The sequence below is a fragment of the Mycosarcoma maydis genome, chromosome 12 (assembly GCF_000328475.2).
Source record: "Mycosarcoma maydis chromosome 12, whole genome shotgun sequence".
NCBI lineage: Eukaryota > Fungi > Basidiomycota > Ustilaginomycetes > Ustilaginales > Mycosarcoma > Mycosarcoma maydis.
Genome location: NC_026489.1, coordinates 366,824 through 392,837, shown reverse-complemented (window position 1 = coordinate 392,837; position 26,014 = coordinate 366,824). Strand labels below are relative to the sequence as shown.

The following is a 26,014-nucleotide window of genomic DNA, read 5'->3' as shown; positions in this document are numbered from 1 at the left end:
TGCATGCAATGCTGAAAGAGAGCAAAAGATCAAGACGATACAGCGCCTGTATGGGCCGAAGCTGTCAAAATCAGGGATTCGACTCCTCCGCCTCGTGTCTAGTAGTGAACTACCTAAGGGTAGCATTGTGAAGAGTAGGATCTTCTCGCACGAGCCGGGCTAGTATGTGTGATTAGGATGTGGCTGAATTACTCACACCGTATGCCCACGAAGTGCGTTACCAGTGCCTGCCTCCTTGCTACGACGTCAAACATGGCCTTCTGTCGTGAAGGAATTTGAAGAGTCGTCCTTCCAGGCTCAGCTACACCATCAAAAAGCTCAATGCCTGCAAGTTCCATAACAACATCGCAAACCTTGAATGGGACTTGTCATTGAACGAAGTCGAGCTCGCATAGACAGTTGCCGACCGTCTTGTCGCAAAACCGAGGTCCCACTACCAGCTTCATCGACGACACTCAGAATCTGTCTTGTAGCTCACGCCCCAGCGTCCGACAAAAGCAAGCTTCATTTGTGTGTCACTAACATCCGAACGTGAGGTCGAGGTTGAAAGTAAGGTCGAGCGAAGCTACGCTGGAAAGTGGCAGTTGAGCTTTTATCAGGCAGAGGGATTGTGAATTGTGAATCGTGAATGAATGGATACAGAATGGTTCAATTGTGCACGTGTGGAGGTTTGGATGTTCTACTAAAAGCCACGGCAGTGGTTCGGCATGCTGTGGGTGGGCTTGATCGTAAGCTCGAGAGCGTGCGATCAAGCTGATCCAAGCTATCGCCACTCTTGTCATCCTCGTATCACATACATACCCGCGTCGGGTATCTTTTTACAAACAACGACCGCTTCGTCGTCATCAGACAGCATCCCGAGTGCAACAATCTCGAACCGAACCAAGCAACCTACACTTGCGCACGAGCAAGCCGCACCAGCTTCCCTTTCGTAGTTGGTAAGCACCGACGTAGAAAACTTCAAGATGGTAAGCATCTTTCCCAGTCGGCTAGCATCCAATTGATCTTCTTCAGACAGGGTCCCGCTGACATTGCCGACTTTTCCCTCGTTTCCTGCATTCTGGTACGACTCGATAGGACTTTTGCTTCTTCATCCCGGTCATCTTTGGGTGCCCGACGAAAATTAAGCAAGAAGGCGATGGATCGGCGCGCATCTGTCCACGATGCCAGAACGCGCAAGTGGTGCAGGCGAAAGCGCGCACATGGTTCGAGCTGTGCTGGATTCCGTTGATCCCGATGAAGAGCAAACACATTTACTTTTGCAACATCTGCCAGTGGCAAGCGGACCAGGACGGTGGATTCCAGCCCCAGGTCGCGGGCGGTGGGTTCGGCGGTCATCAAGCTTATCATCAGCAACAACCGCAGCAGTACGGCTACGGTCCGCCGCAGCAACAAGGTTATGGCTACCCACCGCCGAAGCATTGAGCAGCATCAAGGTCAGAGCTAGATTGATTGTTGCCTAGGATTCGATTGTGTAATATGTATGCCCTTTAGCTCTTCTCAGCACAAAAGTACCGCCTCTTGGACACTCGACATTCATGGCTAGCGTTGCGAGTGGCGTGTGGATCCGAGGTGCTGTCATCGCTTTGCAGAACACAGTCATCTTGCTGTACTCTGTACGCTCTGTGTTTGCAACAGCAACCGCGCAACGCAGTCCTCTTTCTATTTTCTTGACTCGTCTTCAGCTTCTAGCTTACAAACTTGTTGCTCTGCAACATCTCTCGCACTTGCTCTTCCGGCACGCCATCCAGCCTGGTCAGCAAGTAGTCCACCTCGACCTCCTTGGTCAGCGGAATGACGAACGTCTTGTAGATCCTCACCACGGTATCGACCTCGATCTTGCGTGCCTGATCACGTTCCTCCGCGTTGGCGCCGGGACGATCCATGTCCTGTCCATACACTTTGGCTTTTTCAGCTAAGCGCACGAGCAGTGCCGCTTCGACCGCAGGTTTCGTGATGAGCGCCGCCAGCGCTTCGCGGTTAGGCTTGAGAATGTGCGGGATAAATGCAGCTGGTTCGGCGCGGAACTTGGATTCGGAGACAAACATTCCTATAAACATCCAAAGCCGAACCAAATGCAGTAGGGTAAAAGACAACAGGTTCAGTCACAAGACTGATAAAGGAGGGGCGACGAATCTCACAAGGTTGCGCCAAAGGAACTTACCGAAATGAATCCTTCGACTCAAAGCTGACAAAACCTCAATGTCGCGGATGGCCGAAGAGCCGTAATGTCCATCATCGGCGTTCTACGTTGTCAATCAGAGATTCAAGAAAAAAATCAAAAGAGCAAATCTCGGAATATCAGCAAGACAGAAAGCACATGGTCGGAGCATCAAGATGATGAAGAGTTGCGGTGACTACCTACCTCTCCCAGCGTCTTTGTGATTTCCGGCACGATCGAGTCGACGTAAAACTTGAGGATCTGATCGTTGACATTCACCGAGTGCTTCCACAGCAGCTCTGGATAGGTGACTGGTTCCAGGATGGGTTTGGGAAGCAGCTTGGGGTCTGTAAAAGGGTATTCATCGGGAGCCTCGAACCTTCGAACTTTGGCATGGACGCTTTCTGTCTCCTTCAAAAACCATGCCAGCCAGGAGCTGTTCCAGCCTTCTCGTTCCTTGAGTTGCGGGAAACCTCCTGGTAGGTAGCATTTGGCATTACGTGCGAACTGTGCTCTTTCGATCAGTTGGAAACAGATGGTTTCTTCGAGTCGGATGAGGACGGAGCGAATGTTTTCGAGAGAGAGAATCTCTTCCGTGGTGGCAGAATGGATATCGAGCGTGTGCATGTTGCTGTGGCTGCTCATTTGCACGTTGAGATCTTCCAGGAAGAACAGTGAAAGCCAACGCGGGTAGCTCGAAGCTGAGAAGAGGTATGCAATTGAAGAGTGATTGAGCGGTTTCGAGACGCAGTAGGACCGTGTGTCAAAGCTCTCCCAAGACGACAGGCTGGTGACTGTGATGTGGGGAAAAGAATAGGAGTTGCGCAGCGCGATGCAACACAAGAGTGAGAATGACAAGTAATGGAGCACAAGATCGGAGATACGCTGCTGGTCTCTCTAATAATCCAAAGAGGCTTTCGGAAGATCTTAACGTGGAAGTCTGAGTCTACTTAATGCGTTTCGGACGACGCCTTTTAAACGCTTTGAGCAGCCAGCTGCGCTTGCTCGCAAATTGCCTCGGCAAAACACCGACAAAGGACACGCCAAGCGCACGACCCTGAACCGGCGCACTAACTAGTCGCACCTTTTCTCACTCACCTTGACGCTTGTACATGAACAGTCACCACACAAGGCGTCAGCTTGCTCTCCGCATTTGACCGAGCAGGTTCATCGCTGGTTTGTGGGTTCGCGCCGTAGCAGCCGGTGATTCTATCGTGCTGATGGACCTAAACCCACCTCTGCCTTTGCGCCCACGTCAATAATGCGCATTGTTGAATGGCCAATTCGACGTCGTGCTCCCACAGGCTCGACGTGTAACCCAGGCCGAACCCCCGAGTTTCGCCTGGTCGGCGCAGCATACCCGGTTCACAGTCTCAGCATGGATGACTGGTCAAGAAAGTGGCTTCTGGTGTCACAGTATGCAGTCGACACATTGCTTAGTGGTTCTCCGCTTACGTGGCGAGACGCATAGATGGACGCTCGATCGAATTCATCTTCCCACTTCACTTGTTTTGCTTGTACTGTAATTCTGAACAGTCACAAATCGCGATCGGTGGCGTAGGCTTACACTTCTGGTCCCTGAAACTGCTTCCAGGCGTTGCTCATATGCTCATACTTTGTGAAGTCGGTGACGCTTGGATGTGCCAGCTGTAACAGATACCTGCGCAGAGCGACGAACTCGGTATCAAAGTTGGGAGAATTTCTGTACGCCTTGATCTTGAGGCCGTTGAGTGGATTCATGGCAAAATTGCGGCCGAGATCGTCAATGTGGATCGTGTTGTGACAACCGTACATCTCGGGCCACCTGCGCCAGATGAACTCGAGCGCCTTGACTTCATGCGTGCCTCGCTTTGATTGAATCTTGAACATGGGTGTTCGATCAATCACGAACGAAATGTTGTAGTCCGGATTGCCCAGCATGTTGAGCTCCACCAGCTTGATTTCCAGCCAGCGCCATGACGTCTGCGACCAGACGCAAATGTCGTAATACGGATAGACAGCTCTGAGCAGCTCGTGCAGCCCTGGTCGAGCGGCCAACGAGGCGGGTGAGTTGGCGTCTAGCAGCCGTTTCGTATCGGCGATGCAGTAGTCGAGATCCAGCACCAGCAGTTTCTTGCCCGGTCGAGGTGCGTTGATGATCGGAAAGTCAGAGAAGCGCCGGATGGTCTTTTCGAGCTTGGCGAGGTTCTTTGGGTCACGATGCGCTTCCACCGCAGCCTGTTCTGCCTTTGTCAGCTCGACATAGTCGAGGTCCTGCACTGCATCTCCCTGGTCGCTTGACCCGATATTGTCGATCACCTGCTCTTTCAGGCGGTCCGCTTCCGGTGTGCCGAGAAGCGTGAACTGCACCGTCATCTTACACGCCTGATCAGCAGCAACGGCAGTGTCGGTAGTGACCTTGTCGGCCTGAGTTGGGCTACGACGGGCTCGCAGTGCGGCTGGAGCATACGAAATTAAGCCGAGCTGCGTCTCGTCGCAGGGCTGCTTGCCTTTGACCATGCCAAGCAGCTTTTGACTTTCAGGCGGCACATCTGTCATCGAAAACAGGATTGCTCTGAGGTCTGTCAATGTCTCGTCTTCAGCGAGCCTTACTGACAGGAAAGTGCCGTGATATTTGACAGAAAAGCCAACCATGTTGGCAGTAGATGGATCGGGGTTAGGTTTGTCATTTTGAAGGCTGAACGGTGGCGCCAGACGAGATGGACCGGCTTCTGGCGTTGGCATGCTCGCGGCCGACAAGGACTGAACTATGGGATCTTGGTTCGCATGCGACATCTGTGAAACTGGTATACTGTCAACTCTGAGGGTTATGTGGAAAGAAAAGTTGAGAGGACGCTCGTCAAGCACGCCACTATATTTGTATCCTGTCAAGGGCAATCGAGCTGCCTTTCGATGCTGGCCAAGCGTTGTCTGTGCGTCGACGCCGACTTGGATGTGGTTGTGGATGTGCAAAAAGGTGTCAGTGGCTGAGCGCAGTCAAAGCAAGGGAGCAAAGCGAACAATCCGAGGGATGTGAACGCAACGACCTCACTGCAGGCGTAGTGTGCTTTGTGGAGGAAGTCCGACTGTCCCACTCGACTCTGTGCCTTGTGACAGCATTCACGATTCATGATTCACACTCACAACTCTTTAATAAACCTCAAAGACCAACCAACACCTGACGCTCACGCGACACGTTCAGCGCTGAAAGCACCACGCATGAACCATGAAACTCACACTTCTCACGACTAACGACTGTGGACCGTGAACATGGAAAGTCGTGAGTGAAATCTGCGGAGCCATGTTCGACCTGGAATTCTCACACAAAAAAGTAGAATATACTGCGTATCGCCTATCGGGTATCGGTGATACACAAAATCGTAAATAATCGTGAAATACGTGAGACAAGCGTGAAGAGAACTCACACATCTGACAGATCATTTCAGAATCGTGAATCGTCTGAGAAATCACGAAAGTTAGAAACACGAATATCGTGAAATGCTGAAAAAGGGAAATCAGATGGCTGTGGGCTGTGGGCTCATGGCCGAAATTGTGAATCACGAATGTTACTCTCAGCTGTCTCTGCAGCTCAACCGCGAAAGAGGGACGCGCACAGCAAGAGAGACCAACACACACTCACGCACTTAAACACTCACGACTGCACACACACGCTCACTCACCATGGACGCACGGTAAGCACAAAGCCTCGCACGCCCCGCCAGCTCGTGGCTCTGTGCCTTGCTGCTTTGACTTTCACTGCCAGCCCGAACCTGAAAACCAGTCAGCTCCGTCTTTTGTTTCTTGGTTTCCCAACACATCCGCACCTTTGCTTTGTTGCCTCCCTCGTCACCTTCATACACAGCTTCAGCTTCTCGTACTCGGCGCCGCTACGGCTTCAGCAGGCATTTCTCGAGCGGGCAAGCATTGGTCGATTCGGTCTTGCAGTCGACACGCTTAGTCTGGAGCGCTTACATGGCCCACTAGCGCGCACTTTTTCTCACCGTGCTGGATCGCACCACCTCGAGCAAGCAATTCTCAGCACACTTACACCGCCAAGTCGTCATGTCCAACAACATCAAGGTCGTCTGTCGTTTTCGCCCTCCCAACGCCATCGAGCAGCGGGAGGGTAGCGACATTGTCGTCGACTTTAGCGATGACGGCTCCCTGGTCAAGTTGACCCGTGGCGTTTCCACATCGGGTCCTGAAGCAGGCGGCTTCGTCTTCGACAAGGTCTTTCCCATGAACACCATGCAACGCGACGTCTTTGAGTTCGGCATCAAAGAAACGGTCGAGGACGTCCTCAATGGCTACAACGGAACCATCTTTGCCTATGGTCAAACCGGTTCCGGTAAGACATTCACCATGATGGGCTCCGATATTGACAACGACAACCTCAAAGGTATCATCCCGCGCATCACCGAACAGATCTTTGAAAACATCATGGCAAGTCCACCGCATCTCGAATATCTTGTCAAGGTGTCATATATGGAAATCTACATGGAAAAAATTCGCGACCTGCTCGCTCCTCAGAACGACAATCTGCAGGTCCATGAGGAAAAGAACAGAGGCGTCTACGTCAAGGGTCTCTCCGACTTTTACGTCGGTGGTCAGGCCGACGTCTACGAGATCATGCGTCAAGGTGGTCTCGCCCGTGCTGTTTCTTCTACCAACATGAACGCCGAATCTTCGCGATCGCACTCCATCTTCCTCATCACCATCCAGCAGCGAAACACCGAGACCGGCAGCGCAAAAACTGGTAATTTGTATCTTGTCGACTTGGCAGGTTCCGAAAAGGTTGGCAAGACAGGCGCAAGTGGACAGACGCTTGAAGAAGCCAAAAAAATCAACAAGAGTCTGTCAGCGCTTGGAATGGTTATCAATGCACTCACCGACGGCAAGTCTTCCCACATCCCTTATCGTGATTCCAAACTCACCCGTATTCTCCAAGAATCGCTCGGAGGTAACTCGCGCACAACGCTCATCGTCAATGCCTCGCCATGCGTCTACAATGCCGATGAGACGCTGTCTACACTGCGCTTCGGTGTTCGAGCCAAGAGCATCAAGAACAAGGCGCGCGTCAACGCCGAGCTCTCCCCGTCCGAGCTCAAGACGTTGCTCAAAAAGGCCAAAGCCGACAACGAGCGATACCAGCAATACATTGCCAATCTTGAAGCCGAGCTCAAGGTATGGCGTTCAGGTGGCAAGGTGCCCGAGTCCGAATGGGCCGACGCAAGCAAGGTTGTCGTCGGTCAAGGCGCACCCATCGCTGCCACTCCCACCTTGGCTGCCACTCAAAGTCAATCGCGTCCCCTCACACCAGCCGTCGAGAACCTTCGCGAGCTTGCCTCTCGGCCCGAGACGCCATCGGCCGTCTCCATCGACAAGGACGAGCGCGATGACTTCCTGCGCAGGGAGAACGAGCTCAGCGATCAGATCGCCGAAAAGGAGGTCGCACTCAAGTCGGCAGAGAGTGCACTGCGTGAGGCTACACAGGAGCTTGCTTTCTACCGCGAGCAAGAGGCGACGCTCTCCAAGGACAACAAGAGCATGACTTCCGAGATCAACGAGATCAAGCTTCAACTCGAGCGTGTCACTTACGAGCACAAAGATGCCACCATCACGCTCGACATCCTCAAGGAGCAGAACAAGGACCTGTCTGCAGAACTTGAGGAGCTGCGCAAGTCGCTTGCCGACACTGCCAAGACCGTCAAGGACCCATCGCAGGAGGGTAAGGAGCGCAAGAAGGCCGAGCGCATGGCACAGATGATGGCCGACTTCAACCAGGGCATCGTCTCTGAGAAGGAAGAACAGATCCGCGAGACGCTGAGCAAGCTCGAGACTGCTGGTAGCACAGGCTCTGGCGCCCTCTCTGCTGACGATCTCTCAACACTACGCGAGCAGCTTCTCGAGTCGCAGAGTCTGCTGCGAGAACAGAGCGAGCGCGTGCGCCAGGCGCATGAGGAGAACGAGCTACTGCATCAAAGGCGACAGGAGCTCGAAAGCCGATTTGCTACGCTCGAGGCTGAGTACGAGGAGCTGCTTGACAAGTCGATCAAAGCCGAGGAGGCCAACCATGTCAACGTCGACGTCACCATCCAGGATCTCAAGGCCAAGCTTGAGTTGCAGTATGCGTCCAAGCGAGATGCACAAACGAGCGAGATCAACGATCTGAAGCGCCAGATAGAGTTCAAAGCCAAGGAGATCGCGATTCTGACTTCGAACAACGACAACCTCAAGAGCACCAATGAAGAGCTCAAGCGCGCGTTTGCCGTCACCACTGCCGGCGTCGAGGGTGGACGTAACCTGGCCGAATCGGCGCGAGAATTGGAGCGTGTGCGCAAGACGATGGCAGCGCAGCTCTCGGAGTTCGACACGATGAAGAAGTCGTTGATGCGCGACCTCCAGAACCGATGCGAAAAGGTGGTTGAGCTCGAAATCTCGCTCGATGAGTCGCGCGAGCAGTACAACAATGTCGTGCGCAACAGCAACTCGAAGGCACAGCAGAAAAAGATGGCGTTTTTGGAGCGCAACTTGGAGCAGCTCACCAATGTGCAAAAGCAGCTGGTGGAGCAGAACAGTAGCCTCAAGAAGGAAGTCTCGATCGCAGAGAGGAAGCTGTTGGCGAGAAACGAACGCATTCAAGCGCTGGAACAGCACCTGATGGACAGCCAGGATAAGCTCATGCTGCAGAACCGCAAGTTTGAGGAGCAGCTGCAGGCCGTAAAGGAGCGTCTGCATCACGCCAACCAGATGCGCGCGTCGGTTGCCGGAAGTGCTGCGCCAGGGCCTCTGGGCGGCTTTGGCCGCATCGCCAAACCGTTGCGTGGAGGAGGACCAACGTCTGGGCCTCAGCCAGGCTCTGTTGCAGCGAGGCAAGCGGTGTTTGGCGGCAGTGTCGCCGGAGCCGGATCATCGCTAGGTGAAAATTCTCCCAAGGCACGATCCAGCTGGTTCTTTTCGTCCAAGTGAATAAACATCTAAACGTGGAAGATCTATACGTTTCACCTTACCTTACATACCCGATCTCTGCTACCACCATTGTGCCTTGGTCTCGACTGCATGTGTACTGGCTGTGGATGATTTGAGTTTGTAACATGAAAGGCAACGTACGGATGCTATGGCGGTTGTGCTTTCTCAATCAACTATCAGACTGGACTCGATGCAGTCTGCATTCATAATCACGAATTAAATATCACGAATTCGTGATTCGTGATTGTTCAGAAATTCGTAATTGATGAGTAAAAGGAGAAGAAAAGTATGATAAAAGGGCAAAGGAAAAAAGGATAGAAAAAGATGGCGGAAAAAAGGGCAAAGGAGTGCTCGGCAAATTGCGGAGTGGAGGAGGAAGAAAGCTGAACACGAGGAATCTTGCCACCAACGTACCTACCATCAGAAAGCACCTGTAGCAATCCCGACAAGATGCTGCTCCGACAAGCGCTCCGAAACAATTATGCACTACGAACACAGCTGCCACGCTCGTTAGAGGCGGGCAGCTTGCGCACAAGCAATGCACCCAGTAAGTTTGTGGCTCCAAACTCGTCCTGATCCAAGCCGGATAGTTGAGCTCAACAACCCAATCTTGCCCACACTCACAGCTGCTCAGCCAAGCTGGTCAAGATTTTCATCTAGCGAAGCAGCGACAAGCGGTGCTGAGGACTCGGAAGCATTGTTACTGGCAAAAGTCAAGTCCGGTATCAAAGAAGCAATGAAGGCGAAGGATTCGCTCACCTCGACCGTGCTGCGCTCCATTGTCTCTGAACTCCAGTACTCGTCCAAGCAAAAGGGAAACCAGGTCTCAAAAGTGTCCAAGCTCATAACAAAGGCCATCAAGCGCAGGCACGAGACCGCAAAGCAGTTCCGCGCCGCCAAACCACCCAGAGAGGATCTCGCCCAACAGGAGGAAATGGAAGCAGCCGTGTTGGAAAAGTTCTTGCCAGAAGCCAAGTGATATGTGGCTTGCAATACACTCATCACAGATCACCTCACCTCTCCCACAAGTTTGACAGCTCGATAGGCGAACCAATTGTGAATGCGTTGTTCATAGCGACGCTTGAGATTGCAGCGTAAGAAGCTTCGGTTCGTGGTTCACAGTTCAGAGTCATGATCGTTGATTCACGACTCGTGACTTGAGATGATTGGGAAAGAATGTTAGACTGTATGAAAGCTTGAGTTGAAAAAAAAGCTGTGTCTTGCTGGAGTATTCGTGATTTCAAGCGTGAAGAGGGGAAGCGTGCAGCTGCGGACGAGCCAATCGAGCACGTTTGATTTCACAAATCAATCACGAATCAGAATCACGAATCGTGAATTACCTCACCTTCGTGCTTCATAGGGCGTATGAGCAAGATCACAGAGTAGCTGCACCAACTTACAAGTTCCATCACATTCACAGAGTTGCTGTGGCTTAGTATTGAAAGCGGTCCTCTTTCCCACCACCACAGCCTGAACAACATAAACAAAGAACTGAACCAACATGTCACGACATCGCGCCGTTCGTAATCTAGATCTCGACGAGGAACTGGCTGAAGACGACTACTATGATGAGGATCCGTACGACAACCTTTCGCCAGAGGATCACGATGCTATGATGGAAGCATACGCTCAGACTCTCGAAGTGATCGGCCCTACCGTATCCAACGGCTTTACAGAACGTGAGATCAAGGACGTTCTCTGGGACGCCTACTTTGACGTCGACTCGGCAGTCACACAGCTCGTCGAGGAAAAGAGCCGAAGAGAAGCAAAAGCAGAAAAAGATCGTCAGAAACAAGGTGAGTTCACTCTTCATCAGCCTAGCTCGGCTCGGCTCGGCTCGACTCGACGCGGCCCTTTCCACTTTCAATGACTAGCTTGGACCTATTTCGAAGGTGACCCGATGATCGCGGATGCTGGGCGGGGCCGGGCAGGTAGATGCACAAGTCGGATCCAGGTTGGCGAGCAAGAATCTGAACCTTCTGTCACGAACGCCTTTACTGCACCGTCACAGAAAGCGGCGAGATGCAGATGAATGACGAAGACGAGCCGACAATAAAGGCTTTCAAGCAGTTGTCCTTGCAGAGAGACCGGCGTGCCGAGATCCGCGCTGGTCGAGGAATGCCCCAAGGCAAGGCGCAAGGCCTTCGTGGCCTAGCTACGGGCGGTCGTGCTGGCATGGCAAAACGGAATCTTGCAGGTCTGGCCCCCAACTTTGTCCAAGACTCTCAATCATCGTCGCTCCCATCGTCGAATGCCCCTCCCGCGCCCTCGAAGGCTGTGTCCAAGCTCTCGGCTTTAGCAGCTCGGTCGAGTGCGAAGCGTTCAGCAGACAATGTTCCTCTGCATGCTGGCACTCGAGAACGACCATTATCACCTGCTTCCACTTCGTCACCATCTGGCCATTCTCCAAGCGCTACGCCTGCGCCTGTCTCTGCTTCTACAGCTTCCTCCGGTCGCACAAGTAAGCTCGCTGCTTTAGCTGCGGCGCGGACTGGAACCGGTGTATCTGCAGCAAACGTTATTGTACCACCTGCTTTGCAGACAAGCGGCTCATCAATCGGAGCATCAGATGCGCCAGCTAAGCCTCTCTCCAAGCTGCAACAGCGCATGCTCGCTAACAAGCAACAGCGTCAGGCTGCGACGCCAGAAGCGAAGGAAGCAGCAGCGACGCAGGCGGCAGAGGAAGAAGCTCGATCTCGTCCACAGACCTGTTTTGGATCCGACTTGCCCATCTCGTCCCTCTTCCCTGCCCCGGATCACGCTCAGGAATCGAAAACCCCGTCTGCGATTGGTTTAGTGTCCGTCAGCGCGATAGCTGGCTCGTCCAAGGATGCAGTTGATCAGCTGGTTGCCCCACTATCGCTTCTCAGGAGGGTACCCGGAAGATCGCCGTTCACTCTCTACGTTCAAGGCGCAGATGAGGGATCTGGGCTTGAGATCGAGACGGTCAAGAAGGCATTTGCTGGCCCAAGTCCGGACGATATCGTGATGCAAGCACGAGAAGGTACCAGGCTCGGTGCAAAATAAAGCTTCGTCCTCGAATCAGCAAACTGCGTGCTCCTGTTCGTTTTCGTCAATAATTTCTGACCCTGTTCTACCATACCACATCCATGTCTCTTTACCCTCACAGCCGCCAAGAAAGCAGCAGCAGCAAATGCATCAGCTCCAGCATCTGGCACCTCGACACCACTGCATCGAAAAGCAGCGGTCAGTCAGGCTGCCAAAGCAGCAGGTGGAAAGCCAGTCGGAACAACGGTGAGCCAACTTCGAAACGAGATCGAATCGCTCGAGATTCATGGGGGCTCCAGCAGCAAGGCTGCCTCATCTGCAGGATCAGCTGCACCAAGTGCGGTTTCGACGCCGATGGGGATTGCACACGAACGCATCATAGAAGAGTATCGCAAGCGCGAGCGGGAAGGCAAGGCCGAGCTCAGCTTGGTGGTAGTAGGTGAGTACCAAAATCGCAAAGGCATCTTTGCCGCCCACATGCCGGTTTGAAATGGGGCTGACCACTGCGGATCTTTGCTACTTCAGGCCACGTCGATGCGGGAAAGTCGACACTGATGGGTCGCATGCTGTTGGAGCTCGGCTCGCTGTCTCAACGCGAATACTCGACCAACGAGAGGGCATCTCAAAAGATCGGCAAAGGCAGCTTTGCATACGCCTGGGCGCTTGACTCTTCCGAAGAAGAACGCGAACGTGGCGTCACCATCGACATTGCGCAAGACCACTTTTCAACCCAACATCGCACTTTCACGCTCCTCGATGCTCCTGGACATCGCGACTTTATTCCCAACATGATCTCTGGTGCAGCGCAGGCGGATTCGGCGCTACTAGTGGTCGACTCGATCCAAGGCGCCTTTGAAGCTGGATTTGGGCCAAATGGTCAGACGCGGGAGCATGCGCTGTTGGTACGCAGCCTGGGCGTCCAACAGCTCGTGGTGGTCGTCAACAAGCTCGATGCGGTTGGATACAGCCAAGAGCGATACGACGAAATTGTCGGCAAGGTCAAGCCGTTCTTGATGTCGTGCGGGTTCGATGCGGCTAAGTTGAGGTTTGTGCCTTGCGGTGGTTCCGTTGGCGAGAACCTGGCGGTGAGGGAGAGGGGAGGTGCATTGTCGGCTTGGTATAGCGGACCTACACTGGTCGAGCTTCTGGATGAACTTGAGCCGCCAGCACGGCAGCTGGATTCGCCGCTCCGATTACCGGTGACGAATGTGTTCAAGGGCCAGACGGCGATCGCGTCAGGCGTAGCTGTCTCTGGACGAGTGGTGTCTGGCATCGTACAGATTGGTGATCGTGTCCGGCCTGTACCAGGAGACGAGTCGGGCATTGTACGAGCGATCGAAGTCGACACCGAATCGGTACCTTGGGCGGTGGCAGGAGCCAATGCCACTGTGTACCTCTCCGGTATCGATCAGATTCAGATCTCGGTGGGAGCGGTGCTCTGCTCACCCTCGGCGCCCATCGCTCTTTGCAGCTCGTTCCTCGCTCAAATTCTCGTGTTCGAGCCCACGTACCCGCTCGTCGCCGGGACCAGCATCGAACTCTTTCACCACAGCGCCAACATCGCGGCTACGCTGACGGAACTCGTCTCAATACTTGATAAGACCACGGGTAGCGTCACAAAGGCCAAACCAAGAGTGCTGACAAAGGGGTGCACGGCCATGGTCAAGGTGACAGTCAAGGCGGGTGGTCAAGCAGGCCAGAGTAGTGGGATCCCGCTGGAAGATGCCAAGACCAACAAGGAGATGGCGAGGGTGTTGATGCGCATGAACGGTGAAACGGTCGCAGCGGGAATTGTGGTTGAAGCTCAGAATTGTTGATCAAAGCCCGAAGTCAGTCCGATTGCAAGATTCAGATCACGTCAAGTCAACGCAGAGAATGTTGAAATGGATGTGCGGTCGTGAGTCACGAATGTTGAGACAATGAGTTGGGCTTGTGAGAATTGATCAGACAGAAGGACAGGGCTACCAATCCAAGGCTTTGTCTACCGACACAGTGTCGGTGTCGTCTTCTTGCTTGATGCTGATCGACGCTATTTGCTGTTGGTCGACTTGTGGCTTGATCAGATCTGCCACCTGCAGGATGTGTGTGTTATGTGGATCGTCCACTTGGAGCTCGACTTTGAGCCTCGCCTCAGCAGTGTGCTCACTTTCGCTCTTGAGCTTGACCGAATTGTGGTGCAGCGCCACGCCGGCATGGTCGCTAGCAAGCATCTCGACTTTGACGCGTTTCTCGATACTCTTCGGGTCAACTTTCCGGAAGCTTGGGCAGAGACCGGCTCGGCCTACATCGCATAGATCACACCTCGGGCCGACTGGGACGCAGATGACCTGGCCAAAGCCGACGAGTAGTCGGTTGATGTTAGCGTGCAATTGGGTGGGTAGCCAAGATTGGAGGTTGAGCCTGGTCTCTTCGGGCGTCTTGGTCTTGTGCCAGCCGAGCCGGTTGGTTAGGCGATGAACGTGGGTATCGACGCCGATGCCCACTTGGATGCCCATGCTGCTCAGAGCCAAAAACGCCATTTTGGGGCCTACGCCAGGCAGGCTCACCAGCTCATCCACTGTCCTTGGAACATCGCCTTGAAAATCATCGGCTAAAATCCTAGCTGCACTCTTCAGATACCCTGTCTTCCTGCGCCAAAAGCCTACCTTGGAGATGCATTGCGAGATCATCTCGTTATCCGCGTCTAGTAACGACTGCAAGCACAAGCCGTTGGGTAATGTTCGCTGCAGGTTGTACACGGCTTCGGCGGTGACGGGATCTTTGGTCTGAGACGACAGCATGAGCGATACGAGGGTTGCTAGTCTTTCTCGCTTTGCGGACGCCTCGGGCGATTCGCGTGCGCGATGCGCGTCGGCTCGTCGGTGCTGTCGGCCATTCTCCTCGCAGCCCATCGTGTCGACGGGTGCGACAATGCGCGTGCGTTGTTTGGCAAGAAGCGCGTACACCTCCTCCCAGTGCAAGGGTGCGGGATGCGCTTCGTGCGCTTCCAGGTTCACTTTCCACGCTTTCTTGCTCACTTTTCGCGGCGAGATCGAAAACGGCGATGAGGCTGCGCGCTTCTTGGGTGACAAAGATACCGACTTGCTCGCTCGACGCTGCTGCTGCTGCTGCTTCGGACTTGATTCCTTCTCGTCGTCCGCCTTGATCTTTCGAGACGTCTTGCGCGATGTGCTGGCTCGCGCATTCTTGCGGTTCGTAGTCGAATCATCGCCAAATACATCGCTATCGTGATCAGACGTATCGTTGGCTGCGTCCTGGCAGAAGTCTGAACCGGCAGCTGAATCACTTTCCTCTTCCGAGGCTGTGCAAGATGAAAGAGCTGCTCGAGACCGCTTGGCGGATGTTCGTTTGGACTTGCTCTGTGTAGCATTGTGAGTATGAGTGCTTGTCGAGCTGGTAGAAGCAGTGCGCGTACGACGACGTAGAGAGTACGAACGACGTACTTCGGATGCCGACATGGATGCTGCTAGCGCTGCGTCTGATTCGACACCGTTGACGAGACTCGGCGTTCGTAGGCTACTGTCATGCTCAGAGGTGGCAGCGACGGAGGCGGTGTGGCTGCTTGTCCTGCTGCTCGTACTGGTGCCAATTGGTGTAGGTGCAAACAGCTTGCGACGTGAACAGCGAGCCGAACCGTTGCTGGCCGACATCGCTTTGGTTGCTGCGACAATGCGCCAGGGTGTCTGAGCTCGGGTGGCGAAGAGAATCGTGGCTGAAAGCAGATCTTTGCACACGCGGTTGAAGAGACGGCCGTAAAGAGCGTGGTGTTGTTCAGACCGATGCAACGTCACATGTGGGGAAGCATTCACGATTCACGATTCACAATCACGAATCACGAATCTGTAAATTTCGCCACCTGAATGAACCCTTTCGTTTCACGTTCCTTCTTGACAGGCACCGAAGGCTTCAACTCGCAAATACACTCGCGACTTGTGATTCGTAACTATCACCCACAACGTCGTTGTGTGCCGGCGCCATTCACGATTCACGATTTCTAATCAATCATGATTCGTGAATCACGACGAATCGTGCATCGTGAATATCCGGGCCTCGTGGCTTAGTTGTGTTTCTGATTTTGGTTTTTCTTTGGGCGCTCAGCTCACTTGCACTCGTGACTTGGCTCAAGATACTCTATGTCGAGCTGAAATCTTGTCGTAGGGCACATTCACGATTGCTTTCCGCCGGTGCATGACGGATACCGTCTTCTAGGGACAATCCTGATCGACGCCGCGGTGTCTTTCTCTGTCATGCCAGAGATGCGTCCATCACCGATGTCAGACTGAGCCGATCCAAGAAACAAATCAAGGAAAAGCTTTTCGTTACAATTCAACACGATCACGATCGACTACTTCTGACCAATACGTTTCAGATAGGCGTCCCAACCCGCGGTTTTATACCTCTCGCCTTGCTCGCTGACTTTGGCAAACGCCGCCTTCTTATCCGCCTTACCCTCCTCGGTGGTCAACGCACCGTAGATTCCGCGGCCGACAATGATGACGTCACATCCACTTTCGCGAATCACCTGGTCGGGGGTACGGTACTGCTGACCCAAGCCGTCTCCCTTGACATCCAGCCCGACACCAGGCGTCAAGATGAGCAGATCGCGATGCGTGTTGGCACGCTCCCTTTCGTCGACGCGCGACATGGCGATGAAGCCGCACACGAATCCGGTGGTGTCCTTGTGCGCCTCGTCGACGCATGCTTGCGTGTAGTCGCCCTTGGTGAGAGCGCCTTCCGAGCTCATCTCTGCCAGCAGCAAGAGTCCGCGTCCGAGCGGTTGGCCGACTTTGGCGAGACCAGAAATCACGCTTGGACCAGGAACAAGGTGTGCATTGGTGATATGCGACCACGAGGCGATCTTGTGCACTCCGGCAGAGTATTGCAAGCTGACGGTGTTGCCTGGTATATCAACGGCCAAAGAGTGAAAAAGTATGCCAAATCGTTCTGTTCAGCTCCCACCTCTGCGCAGCTAGACAACAGGATCGAAGAGTGACTTACCGATATCGGCAAACTTTCGATCCTCGAAGATCAGAAAGTCGTGTTTCTCGCTGAGCTGAGTCAGCTGATGCACCAGGTCCATGTCGAAATCCTCGACAATATCAATGTGCGTCTTTACAAGGCAAACGTTGCGACCGACCGCCTCGCACACGTCGAGCAGGTCTTGCTTGTTAGTGACGTCGATCGAGACGCAGAGGTTGGTTTGCTTGCGCTCCATGCATTCCAGTAGCGCTTTCGCCGCCGGGTTCGGCTGCTTGGCCGCACGCGATGCGTAAGACTGAAGTGTGATGCTCGACATGGTCTGAAACAAAATATGTTGAGGGCCGATAGCGATGATCGACAAAGGAATCCAAGGAGCAAACGTTGCACCAGAAACACCAAAATCGTGAATCGTGAAGCTTCTGAATCTGCAACGTTTCGTGTTGAGAGATTCGTGATTTGACGTGTGACAGGCACGCCCACCGCCATTCAAGAAAAAGAACCAGAAAAAAAAAGATACTATCGCACGGTAAGAAATACGCACACGTGAAGCGGAAGAAATTGGAGAAACAAGAGCCTCTTGACAACTCACACAACTCACTAAGCAGAGTCAAGCTGTGACGGGACGGGCAAGCTCTAGAAGAAAAAGAAAGCAACCAAGCAACCAAGCAACCAAGCAACTAAGCAACTAAGCAAGCAACCACCCACCCAAGCAAGCAAAGCAGCTCGTTCCAGGTAACGCAAAACCAACTTTTCTTCCATTACCATCCCGCCCGCAACGCATCCTGCTCCGCTGCTCCGCAACAGCTTCGTCGAGGCATCTGCTACGAACCATGACAGCCAACACCGCCGCTACGGCGCCCACGCATTTCTCGAAACTGCTTCGTCAGGCGCGCATCTCGAGCTTCGACCCTGCGATCCCTCAAGTCTACACCGCACCACCGGCCTATGCGGCTCGAGGAGAATGGGGCATGAAGCGTCCGCTTCCCTCTTCTTCGGCATCGATCTTTGGCTCGTCGTCCGGCTCGGCTGCCTATCCCGGTGCACTGCGTTACATCGACGTGTCGCAGCTCGATTCCGCCGAAGGCCAGACCACGTGGAAGGAACGTGAAAAGGAAACGCTGTTTGTCAAACGTTGGGCCGAAGCCGACACGAAACTGCACGTCGTCAAGCCCGAATCGGGCGGTCACACATACACCGAGCCTGGAGCATACGGCCCTCTACCCGCCACGACGTTTCTCAAGTCCACCGAGCGATATTTCCCCTCAGACATCCCGGGACCGATTGAACTCACTCCCGAGCAAGAAGCGCGTGAAGACGCAAAGGACCGCCAAGCGAGGCTGTACAACAACCAATGGAGAAGCATCATGAAGCATCACGCTGCACGTGGAGCTGCCGACCCGGCGTACAAAGGCCTGGACTACATGGGTGAACAGTCGGGCTCTCGAGCATTTGGTTTCGACGCGCAAAAGTTTACAACGCGTGCACGAATGATGACCAACTACAACGCATTGTCGGACAAGCATTTCGAAAAGTTTGTTGACAAGATCCGAAGCGAGCGAGGAACATGGAAAAAGTTTTTCAGCAACAAGGAAAAGGCTCGATTGCTCGGTTTGATCCGTAAGCGACAAGAGAGGGAGTATGCGGCTGCGGTCAAGGCGCAGGAAGACGCCGAGAGACGAGGAGCCAGTAAAGAACCTCTGCCTGAGGTGAATCCGGAAGCAGAGCTGGACAAAATGTCATTGGCAGAGATCGACATGCTAGAACAGTCGCGCGACGTCGATGCTACACGCGATGCTTTCCGGGTGTTGCAAGACAAGACGTTGCGCGAATCGAGCAAGGCGCAGTCGTCAGCTCTGCCCGGTCGATCGCAGCCCAACACGATGCATCCACACGCTGGCCTGCAGTACTCACAACCCGATGCCATCTACGCCAGCATGCTTGCCGAGCCGGTGCAGGGTAGGGTCGTGCACGAAGTGTCATCCAAGAGCGACCGCGATCTGCGACGCTACGCCAAGATCGCCGATGGTCGATCCGTGTTGATCGGAGGCCACGTGAGTTACTTGCACGCCCCGCTGCGCAGCCAAGCGCCGGCAACGATCGATTGGAGTCGACAGGAGCCGCAACGAGGTACGGCGCTCTTCCGGATCGTCGACGCCTACCGTACCTCGAGCCTGAACTTGGCCAGCGGCATGCACAGGGACATGCTCGCGCCTCGAAACGACGTCGGCTACCTCCGATCCAACCTGGAACTGGTCAAGCAGGATGCGCAGGGTAAGCCCGTTAACCAAGTTGCTCCGATTGGAAGCGCTCAGTACGTCGGTCAGACGGTGCACGATCCCACCAAACCAGTGCGACGTGCTTTGGGCAGCATCGGCGCTGCAGATGCAAAGAGGTTGTCCTTACTCAACGCCTTACACTCCTCTGGTCGAAAGTCGGACGTTCAGAAACAGCGTCGTCTCGGTCGTCAATCGGCGTCCCCAACCCACACCCACGTCCAGTCCAACGCTTCCTCGCCCGCGTCCCCTACCAAATCGACCACCGCCATGCTCAATAACCTCGACTCGCTCGTTAACGCTTCCCAGAAGAGCAACAATTAAATCAGCACTCAACCTACCATGTATCCATACACAACCCTTGTCTCCTGCTTGCCCACTTGTTCAGTACTCTGTGCAACAGTGTGCAACAGACATTCCCCCAGTTCATGCGTGACTTGTACTGGTTTGATCAGCCTTCAACTGTAGACCCAAGCTTCGTTCAGCAACGCTTACCATTGCCCTTGTGGCCTCTCAGCTCATTGCAACTGATCGGTTCAAACAAACACATCAAACAAGAGCCTGGTTTCTTTGTCGATGCTTCTGATGAAGCAAAGCCACGGTCAATTTCTTGTGTGCAAGCACTAAGCATGAGGATGCGCCTCAAGACCAGAACGATCGAGGAAAAAAAACAAAAAAAAAGAAAAGAAAAGAAAACAAAGAGAGACAGAGAGAGAGAGAGACATGTGGTATGTGTGTGTGTGTTTTGTAAAAATAAAAAGGAGCAAACGAAATCGACCAGGGAGAAAAGCTGCTGGCGACTGGAGCAAAGAAACCCGCCGGGCGCGTATCTACAAACAGAGAAAAAGGCGAGGTAGCCATACGAGAATGACCACGCCATCGAAAGGGGATCAGCTCGACGTCGCCAAAGGTCCAAACATGCCTCCACCGTGGTGGAAGAGCGAGCGCGAGCTATGCAACAGCGCCGAAGGCATGAGTGGGGCCGGCATGGCGCCGTTCTGACTCCTGCCAGACTCGCTCAAAGGACTAATGTCCTTGAACGGCTGACCGCCTGCTACAACAAAGTCCAAACTGGGCCCGAGCACGGTTGCCGGAGGTGTTTCCATTGGCAGGCTGGCACGGCAAACGTGTCTCGGCTTGTGTGATGCTGCACGCAAGTCTTGGCGAGATGGCAGCACACCCATAGCAGGCGCCGAGTGGCAAATTTGATCATCGACATCATCAGCCAATGCAAGCGAGCCAGCACGATGATGCGACTCGGTCCACATGTCCATGGGCGACGTTGGCTTTGCGATCACCTCGCCATCCAGCTGCAAGGCTGGAATGGCGTCAAAGTGGCTCAGAGCCTCGTCGAGAACGAGCAAGAGACGCTTGGATGAATCTTGATCTCGGTGCATGCCTCGACTCGAACGCTTCTCCTCCCAAGACTGAAGGCGGTGGAGGAAGCCAATCCACGTCTCGTCGGGAACGTTGACCTCGTAGTTACACTTTTTCAAGAACCACGCCTCGGTTTGGTTGAGCTCGGCGAGCGGAATACCGGTGACCTCGTTCCAGGTCTTGTTGAGGAACGTGTTGTCGTCGAGATGCTTGTTGGCAATCATCATACCTAGAGTGAACAGCTTAAACGGCGCAGCAGAGGTAGGCTGCGCGAACAGTTCAAGCACGACAGCGTCCACGGAGCCATCTGGGAGTTGAGCCGTGACGAGCAGCCTGAGCGCATTGAGAATGCCAAGGAGAAAAGCGGGGGGCGAAAGCAGCGTCTGAGCAAGAACCTGGTGGACAAACCTTCGGAAAGCAGGGCTGGGCTCGTTGGCGTACGAGGTCACGATGCTTGTCACAGAATCACGACCGCCGGATCGACCTTGGCTTTGACTGTGGCTTGGCTTGGTGGCGGTGGCAGTGGCAGTGGGCAGAGTCTCGCTCAAAGATACAAAGAGATGGTCGTTGTTGCTCCATCGCCAGTCGGGCGAGACGAGGCGTAGCACTGCGAGCACATTATCGCGGATCCTTCCGGACCACTTGGACGAGCCTAGTGTTGGCGAAGTCTTGGAAGAGTTGCGATGCGAACGGATGGCCGAATCGGATCGCGAGCCTTGAAGCGTCATGCCGAGGCTGGCGCGGTGTGGGCTGTGCGCCGTGTCGATGGAATGAGCCGAGATGGTGGAGCTGAGAGCGGGGCTGGCGTGTGTGAGCGAAGCCGGAGTGCCCGGCTCGGAGCTGCTCGCCGTACTTGCGCCGGAACTGTGGTTGGTGGCGGCATCTGAATGGCCAGAGCCCTGACGCGAGCGTTTGCCAGGCAAAACGTCTCGAGCGCGTGCCGAGCGGGCCCGCTCAGCGCCGACAGCCATGCGGTGCAAATCGTGGTGGGACGAAGCATGGTCGCTGCCAAAAGTGAATGAGTGGGCCTGTGGGCGCAGCTGGGGCAGACGATCGGGGCCAAAAGGCGAGCGGAATGCGTTCCACTCACCAGAAGAGGCAGCGTTGGTAGCAGTACGATCGAGCACGGTTGAGGACCACGGCGAGATGTCAGGGGTGTTGAGCGAAGGCGTGGACGAAGAAGAAGGCATCGACGCAGCACCAGGTGATGTGGCATCGTCGCACTCGTCCATAGCTTCGTCGACTGTCTCGTGGGCTTCGACCAACAGCTCGGGATCAAAGAGAGCCGCGCAAGCGTTCCAGATGAGCTGGGCGCCTATCGCAGCGATGGGTAAGGCCGACTTTTCGAGAGAGCCAGGAGAGCAAGGTGCAGGAGCAGGAGCAGCTTGATCGGTGGCACCCTCGGCGGGTGCGCCGTCGCGTTGCTCGGCGGCACAGGCATCAGCTTCGTTCTTCATGCCTTGATGGGCGTTCGGCTGCGCATGCCAATGTGTTGCCTCAGAGTGAATTTGAGCGTTGTCAGCACGGTCTTGCGATGCATCCGGGTAAGCCGAGCGCATCTGACTGTGGCTGTGACGCTCGTCCCTGGCACGCTCGGCATATTCATGCGAGTGGTCATGTGATCTGGCAAAATGGGCAGGGTGATCCAAATACTCTTGCCGCGAGCGGCTGTGGGCAACCACGTCGCGATAGCCAGCGTGGGCATGACAATCATCCGCATATGAATGCTGAGGGTAATGCGAGGCGTGATCCCAACCGTGCGGCTGGGAAGGAGCAGCGTTGCTGTGTGGCGGTACCCAGGCAGCCGAAGCATCGAGGGTGGCGTCCACCAAGTGGCGATGCGAGTCATGCATAGGCTGGCTTGCGTACATCTGATCGCGCTGAGGCGCAAAGGCGACTGAGCCGCGGGCGGCTGCTGCGGCGTGATGCCAGGCTGACCAATCATGAGATGCTTCGGCAGCACGGCCTGCGCGGTGAGAGCCCGACGAGGCCCAGCCATCACAGTATCTGAGCTGTCTCTCATCGCGAGCATCGTGAGCGGCAGAAGGGCCGGCTGGGTAGGCATGGGTAAGCTGATGGTAGTTGGGTTGAGGAACTGGGTGGTGAGGGTGAGAAGGGGGGTGCGGGTGATGAGGATAGGAGAGCGAACCTGGGCCGAAAGTGGACTGGTACACAGATGTACCGTTTTGACGTTGGTGTGCCTTGGCAAGTTGGTGTTGCACCAAGAGCTGGTGCTCGAGCTGTTGGTGGGTGCGCGGCTGCGGATAAGGCTGAGAATAGCCCAAAGACTGTGCATACCAGGGAGTGGCAGCGTGGGTGTGTGCATATGCTGCAGGCGCGTAGCCCATCATGTGTTGTCGACCAGCTCGTGCTGCGGCAGCGGAGAGCCTAGGAGCCTGAGGAGCTTGCCAGACGTGGTGGTCCACGCCGTTGGCAAGCGACGCGGGAGCGGCATCACTGTATGATTGGCGATAGTACATGTGAGCCTGTGTCGATGGATCAAGGTATGGATAGACAGATGCGCCGGCGGAAGCAGCAGCAGCGAGGTGAGGCGGTTGATTGTGGTGGGGGTACGGATGCATAGCAAGACCGCTGTCGGATTGATGGAAAGAGGACGCGACGGGCTGTGCGTCGGGATAGAAGGACATGGCTGCAAAAAACAGCGAATGCGCGCACTTCGGCGTGGAGAGACCGAGGCGGACGCTTTTGGGACGCTAGGCCGAGCGCGAATGTCGGTCTGGCGAAGGTGGGGTGAAGAGAGCTGGCTGCAAAGGAGAGGAGCGTCTAAATGATGGAAAGCAACTGGAACGAACAGCCGAAACCGGAGAGGAAACCAGAGGACGGACAGAAAGATGAGGTAGATGGGGGGACAAAGATGGCGATGCAGAAAACGAAAGGGAGACCAAAGGCGGGCACAGATGAGAGAGCAGCACACTGAAGGCGTCCCTAAGCCCGGGGTGAATCAAAGAAAGATCACCGAGAGGCGAGAATGGCAGCCATAGAGTCGTCGAAAGGATCAAAGCGTCGGGACTGATGGCGAGCCGAGCAGAATAAGATGAAGCTCAAGATTGGCGACGTACTTTGTTACGGCACCAGCGATGAGGACGGAGACGTGGTCGGGAGGATGGCAAGAAATCGAAGAGATCAAAGCCGGGTCGTGAGTAAGCCGAATCAGGACGTGGGGATCGTGATAAGGTCGAAAGTGAGCTGCGCAGCTTGAGCGAAGCGACGCGGGTAAGCTACGAGAGCAGATGACTGTCGTAGCTGCGTTTGTGCGCCGGAATCGAACAAAGAAAGCAGAGCCGAGATACTGTCGACACAGCTTAGGATACTGGCTGGCGGAACGACAAGATGTCCAAGAGCAGCAACAACAATGTCAAAAGACGATGCTGCGCCAAGGTTGAGACTGGTCGAAAAGCCGTCGTCTTCTTTCTCTACGCGCACACTGCGCTACAGGTTCAAGGTCAAGCAACCCGAACGACTGCAGCGAAGGCCAAAAGTGGGCGAAAGAGAGCGGATGAGCCTGCTCTAGAGGAGGGAGAAAAGTCCCACCGAGGACAGAGACTCAACACTGGAAGATGAACCAAGTGAGGAGAGAAAGGAGGGGTGAAGCGGAAAAGGAGGGATGATGGTGACGAGAAGTGAGCCAAGATTGCCAACAGTTACGAGTTGTAGCATGGACATGAATACCACTTTAACTTACTTGGAGCAGCAGCGCCTGCCACGGCACTCACTGGAAATCGCGAATCGCGAATCACGAATCACGAATCACGAATCACGGATCAAGCACAAGCAGAGAACAGGGGAAGCTTGGTCAGCTTCAGCTTTCTTGCTTGCTGAGCTGAGTCGTTTGGCGGAACCAAGAATCACGAGAATGAACAAAAAAGCAGCAACCACCACACAAGAGTCTTGAGCCACGAGTCGACACAACTCACGGTGAGTCTTGAATCAGTCAAGAAATACTCACCACACTCGTCATTGACTGACTTGATCGTGAAAATCATGTAAAGTCCACGTTTGACTCACTTCGTTCCAGAGCAAGCGGAGCAAGCAGAGCGATCATTTCAAAGCTCAATCGAATCAACGCATTTTTTAAATGTCTCTTTGAATTCGTGTTTCTTGATCAATTTAAATCGATGATTCAGTATTCACGATTTCACGATTTCACGATTTCACGATTTCACAATTTCACAATTTCACGATTCGTGATTCATTTTTGTGATTGTTCGCCTGGGAAATTCGAATTTGCACGTTTCGTTGGGTTGATGGCAACAGATTCGTGATTCACGATTCCTGTGAACGGGACGCTTCGCTTGCCTTTGCCACTCGATGAAGTACCAAATGTGAATCGTTTGTAACTGAGTTAGTTTGAGCGAACGGGTGCACTGCGACGACAGCCCCTCAGTCGACTCGTGACTGCACCAGGATGAGTGTTACTGAAAGAGGAATGAACCAGCTCCACTCGGTGTCACAGGGATCACACTACAAGATTCAACTCGATACTCAGTCAGACTCGGGCAAAGGGCCAAAGAGGGCAATGAAAGCCTGGGTGGCAGTCACAGAATTCAGCATGCACCGTAGCAGATGCAGATTCGTTGATTTGGTTCGTGTGTTTGATGAGAGTGCCACAGTGCTGTTATTGGCAATCGTGAATGATCATAGAAGCGCTTTCCTGGCCGAGCCGTGAGTGGCTGTTTCCACAAAGCGTGAAATCATAAACTGCCGACCCACAAAACGCAAAAATTTTCACGGCTTTCAGGCGAGTCACGGGTCAGAGTATAGCGTCGAGTCGCGCGCCTCTCTCTCTCTCTCTCTCTCTCTCTCTCTCTCTCTCTTTCTCTGTTTGAGCGTGTGCGTATGTGTGTACGTATGTGGAGCAGGCTTGGCGCGGATCATCTTCAAAGCGGGTTTACCGCAGTAGGTAGCAGCGGAAGCGCCCCTGCTCGTGCCGATCTGAGCCGCATATTTCTTGGGCCTTGCGTTGGGCGTACCCTTTCAACTGCGGGCACTGACTGATAAGGTGATGAAAGCGTCGTAACCGTGGAATGCAAGGTGGCAGTAGAAAAACAGTCAACTGCTGCAGGGTGCTCTGGTTCCACAGCACATGGCTGTCTGGAGCGGAACGGACGCAGCTTGCCGTGCAATGCAGTGTAGTTCGGTGTAACAGCGCCAAAATATTCTTTTAGCTGTGAGTTGGGTATGCCAAGTCGTGAGTCACTCAAGACTCAGTGCCAAGCGTGAAGCAGTCGAGTCGTGAGGGTCGGAG

General features: G+C 54.3%; 10 protein-coding genes across 10 annotated transcripts; 5 read left to right on the top strand and 5 right to left on the bottom strand.

Annotated features, from left to right (window-relative positions):
- Positions 1-965: 965 nt before the first annotated feature.
- Positions 966-1,425, top strand: UMAG_11133 (uncharacterized protein; the record flags this gene model as incomplete). Its single annotated transcript, XM_011392512.1, has 2 exons — positions 966-968; positions 1,078-1,425. 2 exons carry the CDS (start codon positions 966-968, stop codon positions 1,423-1,425), a joined length of 351 nt encoding a protein of 116 aa, XP_011390814.1.
- A 263-nt stretch (positions 1,426-1,688) lies between these two features.
- On the bottom strand, positions 1,689-2,788 carry UMAG_04220 (chorismate mutase; the record flags this gene model as incomplete). The annotated part of the gene is made up of 3 exons (XM_011392399.1): positions 1,689-2,050; positions 2,165-2,246; positions 2,366-2,788. The coding sequence occupies 3 exons, from the start codon at positions 2,786-2,788 to the stop codon at positions 1,689-1,691; spliced, it is 867 nt and encodes a 288-aa protein (XP_011390701.1).
- Positions 2,789-3,724: 936 nt separating this feature from the next.
- On the bottom strand, positions 3,725-4,885 carry UMAG_04219 (uncharacterized protein; the record flags this gene model as incomplete). The annotated part of the gene is made up of 1 exon (XM_011392398.1): positions 3,725-4,885. The coding sequence occupies one exon, from the start codon at positions 4,883-4,885 to the stop codon at positions 3,725-3,727; it is 1,161 nt and encodes a 386-aa protein (XP_011390700.1).
- Positions 4,886-6,202: 1,317 nt separating this feature from the next.
- UMAG_04218 (Kinesin-1 motor protein) lies at positions 6,203-9,109 on the top strand (the record flags this gene model as incomplete). The annotated part of the gene is made up of 1 exon (XM_011392397.1): positions 6,203-9,109. One exon carries the CDS (start codon positions 6,203-6,205, stop codon positions 9,107-9,109), a length of 2,907 nt encoding a protein of 968 aa, XP_011390699.1.
- A 450-nt stretch (positions 9,110-9,559) lies between these two features.
- Positions 9,560-10,088, top strand: UMAG_04217 (uncharacterized protein; the record flags this gene model as incomplete). Its single annotated transcript, XM_011392396.1, has 2 exons — positions 9,560-9,656; positions 9,736-10,088. 2 exons carry the CDS (start codon positions 9,560-9,562, stop codon positions 10,086-10,088), a joined length of 450 nt encoding a protein of 149 aa, XP_011390698.1.
- A 522-nt stretch (positions 10,089-10,610) lies between these two features.
- Positions 10,611-13,935, top strand: UMAG_04216 (uncharacterized protein; the record flags this gene model as incomplete). Its single annotated transcript, XM_011392395.1, has 4 exons — positions 10,611-10,905; positions 11,121-12,113; positions 12,240-12,557; positions 12,644-13,935. The coding sequence occupies 4 exons, from the start codon at positions 10,611-10,613 to the stop codon at positions 13,933-13,935; spliced, it is 2,898 nt and encodes a 965-aa protein (XP_011390697.1).
- A 144-nt stretch (positions 13,936-14,079) lies between these two features.
- UMAG_11132 (uncharacterized protein) lies at positions 14,080-15,768 on the bottom strand (the record flags this gene model as incomplete). Its single annotated transcript, XM_011392511.1, has 1 exon — positions 14,080-15,768. The coding sequence occupies one exon, from the start codon at positions 15,766-15,768 to the stop codon at positions 14,080-14,082; it is 1,689 nt and encodes a 562-aa protein (XP_011390813.1).
- A 695-nt stretch (positions 15,769-16,463) lies between these two features.
- Positions 16,464-17,414, bottom strand: UMAG_04214 (orotidine-5'-phosphate decarboxylase; the record flags this gene model as incomplete). Its single annotated transcript, XM_011392394.1, has 2 exons — positions 16,464-17,017; positions 17,117-17,414. 2 exons carry the CDS (start codon positions 17,412-17,414, stop codon positions 16,464-16,466), a joined length of 852 nt encoding a protein of 283 aa, XP_011390696.1.
- Positions 17,415-17,928: 514 nt separating this feature from the next.
- Positions 17,929-19,695, top strand: UMAG_04213 (mitochondrial 37S ribosomal protein bS1m; the record flags this gene model as incomplete). The annotated part of the gene is made up of 1 exon (XM_011392393.1): positions 17,929-19,695. One exon carries the CDS (start codon positions 17,929-17,931, stop codon positions 19,693-19,695), a length of 1,767 nt encoding a protein of 588 aa, XP_011390695.1.
- A 566-nt stretch (positions 19,696-20,261) lies between these two features.
- On the bottom strand, positions 20,262-23,396 carry UMAG_04212 (uncharacterized protein; the record flags this gene model as incomplete). The annotated part of the gene is made up of 1 exon (XM_011392392.1): positions 20,262-23,396. One exon carries the CDS (start codon positions 23,394-23,396, stop codon positions 20,262-20,264), a length of 3,135 nt encoding a protein of 1,044 aa, XP_011390694.1.
- Positions 23,397-26,014: the final 2,618 nt, after the last annotated feature.